The sequence below is a fragment of the Arachis duranensis genome, chromosome 1 (assembly GCF_000817695.3).
Source record: "Arachis duranensis cultivar V14167 chromosome 1, aradu.V14167.gnm2.J7QH, whole genome shotgun sequence".
In the NCBI taxonomy this organism is placed as follows: domain Eukaryota; kingdom Viridiplantae; phylum Streptophyta; class Magnoliopsida; order Fabales; family Fabaceae; genus Arachis; species Arachis duranensis.
Window position 1 is genome coordinate 14,255,511 of NC_029772.3, and position 3,890 is coordinate 14,259,400.

The 3,890-nt window shown below is 37.4% G+C and overlaps 1 protein-coding gene across 2 annotated transcripts in view; it reads right to left on the reverse strand.

The window, feature by feature from the left end:
- Nucleotides 1–3,463, reverse strand: part of LOC107479773 (PI-PLC X domain-containing protein At5g67130) — a 5,216-nt gene extending 1,753 nt beyond the window's left edge. For both annotated transcript variants that reach the window (XM_052254697.1, XM_016099882.3), the window contains exons 1-7: nucleotides 3,065–3,463; nucleotides 2,854–2,976; nucleotides 2,335–2,472; nucleotides 1,973–2,071; nucleotides 1,576–1,879; nucleotides 1,272–1,495; nucleotides 1,084–1,170 (exon numbers count right to left, since the gene is read on the reverse strand). In XM_052254697.1, coding sequence (XP_052110657.1) covers nucleotides 1,084–1,170; nucleotides 1,272–1,495; nucleotides 1,576–1,879; nucleotides 1,973–2,071; nucleotides 2,335–2,472; nucleotides 2,854–2,976; nucleotides 3,065–3,187 — 1,098 coding nt within the window. In that variant the 5' untranslated portion in view covers nucleotides 3,188–3,463. The remainder of the gene's footprint in view (nucleotides 1–1,083; nucleotides 1,171–1,271; nucleotides 1,496–1,575; nucleotides 1,880–1,972; nucleotides 2,072–2,334; nucleotides 2,473–2,853; nucleotides 2,977–3,064) is intronic.
- Nucleotides 3,464–3,890: the final 427 nt, after the last annotated feature.

Here is a 3,890-nt window from a genome sequence, read left to right on the forward strand (position 1 = left end):
TATTATGATTAAAAAAAAAAAATAGATGATGAAGTGTGTCACATAATGACTATAAGAATTGCCTTTGGCTAAATATCTATACTGCATCATTTCATATAAATTATAATACTAGAATGCATGCATATCAAAACAAGTGATTGAGAAGTTGGCTGACAAAAAAAGGGCAGACTGATGCACAAGCATCCCGCGTTAACAGGGTTCGGGGAAGGGCTGCACCCAAAAGGTGTAATGTACACAGCTTAACCTAATAATTACATCAGTAGTTGTTTCTACGGCTTGAACCCGTGACTTTGAGGTCATACGGAAACAACTCGACCATTGCTCCAAGGTTCCCTTTCAAAAGTTGGCTGACAAAACTGAGGAAAATCCAGAGAGAAAATTTGCTTCACCACAGTGTGTATATATCTCAGATTGTGATAGAAAAAGATGTTTTGGGGAATTTTGGGACAGAAAGAGTGCAGACAAATAGACGCATCAAGGGTGTTACTATTAACTAGCTAAGACATGAGCTTTGTCTTCATGAGTTTAAGCATGCCCCAGAGGATCTCCACCTATCAGAGTGAACAAGAGATTTTCTCAAGTGATCCTTTTAGATTCGAGTTGGTTATGTTTTGTTTGCTAATGGGGGCACAGGAGAAAGATGGGGAAAGGGAAATTGTAATAAAGAGCATCAGCAAAGATTGAACTCCACTATTCTCAAGTGTCCCGAGCTTTCGTCAATTGGTCTATCACTACAAGGAAAAATAAATGGGAAATTTTATTGTGGTGACTAATTGACCAATTGGCTATTCTTAAAGATTGTTCTAAACTGAATTGCTCTCGAAGACTCCAGTAGATACATAGTCAGGTCTCTGAGTAACATCCTGAAAACCCATATTTTACTCATGTAAACGAACATTTCACATAGATGACTATTGAAATTGAAAATTAAACGAATTTTTCAAACTTTCTAACGGGCACAGAATCATAACCAATTACAGCTGCTGTCATTAATCTATGAATAGAAGATTAATGGAAGAAAGAAATCATCACAGAATGACTTGAAAACAGTACATAACCTTTTGAAAAGAGATGAAGACAAACCTGGCATGCAGTGATTGTATTGCACCCACACAATGTTTGGCCATTCATTCTATCCGTAATATCAAAGACACCACCTCCATCACTTCTCTGCATGAAGTTTCAGTAAAAATGCTAAAGTTTATTAGCAAGGTATGTGCAGGATACAAATGAATTAGTTCCAATTTACAATCCTGTGCAATAGATATTACCATGTAAAAGTTAATAGCTATGAAGTTGGGTAGCACATTCCCTGCAGCTTTGTAACATGTATTAACCATCTCTGCTAGTGGAGCTGAATGCTCTTTGCACGACTCAGCTTGAACTGGATACGTCGGAAAGTAATTCATCAAGAAAAGTGATGAACTTCTAGAATTTAGTGCCTTTGATTCTTTTCTATGTGGACAAGAACCCTTTCGAATGCCAGGATCTCCAGCTGAAAGTAACTAAATTATGAGTTCGTCACTACAAATCTATAAAGGAAAGATATACATGTTAAAATGATTCTGTTCTTACACTCATTTTCAACCATGTGCTTCCACTGATAGGCTATTCCTTCTTCAGCTTCCTTTGATGCATCAGAAGTGAAAACAATAAGCCGGTGATTCGCTTGTATCATCTCCGTTATATTAGGCCAATCATCACCCTTTCTTGGCATCTTTGACAGAGGGAACCAGTACTTATCCAGTCCAGCACTTGCAAATAGATTAGTCAACCCCTTTGGAGTATGCACGTAGTCTTCAATTATGATGGTGACAATCTCAGTTGGATTTTCCGTCAAGAATGCTTCCACCTCTTTCAAAGTATTTACAGCAGGTTGCTGAAAACATCAAAACAGGCACACATTAAATGATGCCAAACAAAAGTGAACAGTAAATCCAAAATAGAATCAATGTAAATAGCAACAGAATACAAATGCAGTGAAGTTGTAGCATTGCCCTCGGAACGAATGACAGAGCCAGATATCATTCTGGAAGTCGTACATATCCAGCATCAGTCCCCTCACTCCATTCTAAACAACATTCATCAAAAACACATGTATCAGAAACAGCACAGCAATAATTAAATTAGGCTCATGCTCATACTAATCACACATCCAAAATTATCAGGAACACGCCTTTTACTATTAATTGACAAAATTGGGTGCATATTTAGCTTTAGTATTAAATTACCGGGAAATGGCAAACAAAGAATCCTAACCAAAAGACCAATTGTTAAAATCGAACTTCAGCAACAAGTTAAGAAGACAAAGAGCACGCAATTACAAAGGCATACCCTCAATTGATTAGTCACAGTGTCTTCTTGATTGTAAAATGTTAATCTCTGAACACCAGGCAAAGGCGGTGAATCCACGATGCTGAAGGAATTGTGGGTTACTATCCAAGTGTACTTGTTAAAGGGCAAGCCATTCACCTGAACCATGCCCCCAAAATAGAAAGTGGCAACCAGAAACAAAAATACAAAGAAAACAGTTACCAAATAACTGAATGAACTTGGCACCTAAACTTAAAGAGTAACGCTAGTGAACCAATACTATAGCAGCCAATTTCAGCCAACGTTATACCAGATTGCTAAACAAATTCATTATAAAGCCCACTAAAGTTAGTTTTGTTGAGTTCGAAATTGGTATGTTTCTTCTAATTGAATTTTGAACCTTCCTATTTTAAGAGTTTCGGAAACTTTCTGTTCTTGGCTGCAATGTTGGCCGTGGAATATTGGCTCCAAGACTTTCTCACACTGAAATGCATAATCACGCATGAAATGAAAGGAAAGGAAAAGGAAGGAAGAGGTTACGATGGATGTGGGAACGGTGGCTTGGCCTCTGGTGCAGATGGGCCGGGTCAGGCCCAAAGCGGGGCAATTGCCGCAGTAGAGACCGGACCCACAGTCGGTAGCGGCTGAGCAAGCTTCCAGAACCTGCGAAATCGACTCTCAAGCTCAGTTATGAGTTCGATTTCAGAAAGCGAAAGCGAATTCGTGACGAATCTCTAAAAAGAAAGAGAACCTGGCAGTTTCCGTTAGAGCATGCGGTGGTGGAAGATGCGAATAGGGAACAGATGATGAAGTATAGGATAGTTGTTAGAAGCGTTCCGCATTTCGAAGCGGAGTTCAAGAAAAGCGAGAACATGATAGCAGCTACCCTTTGTAGAGAGAAACACTCCGAGAAGGAAGCTATAGAGTGCAGTCTACTTAGAATGCAATGCAACGATCAGGATTTGGGTATAAAACGGAAATCAATGCTTCCTGAGTGCACTCTCTACACTGCACACTGCACTCCGTGCTTACGGACTGTGTTAAATGTAACTTGTTAAAGCAAGACTGTAAGGCCCCTCATCCACTTTCCTTTTTCACCATATTCTGGTATGGCCATATAGTAGATCTCTCTTTATTTTAGTACCTCTCCTGCTACTATCGTTCTGTTAGCCAGCTTCCTGCTAACATTAATTATATAACTAACCTTTTATTTTCATTAGATTTATTCTCACTATTCTTGACTCATTATTCTTCATATTTTTATATTTTTTATTTACCAACAAATCAACAAAATTAGTTTTAGTATTTTTATTATCAATTTGTATAAATTATGTATTCCTTTTTTTATTAATTTTAAAATTCTCCAAAAGTTTATCAAAATACAACTTGATCAATTTCAAATCCAACAATTTACACACTTGTACAATATTTTTTGAATTTTGAAAAATATAACCTAACAATATCTAATATATTTTCGTAGACAATCTCAAGGGTCAACACTTTTTTTTACTAATATACTTGGCCAGTTTATAAGTGTTAAATTGTCTTTTATACTAATTTTATATGTATGTGAGTGT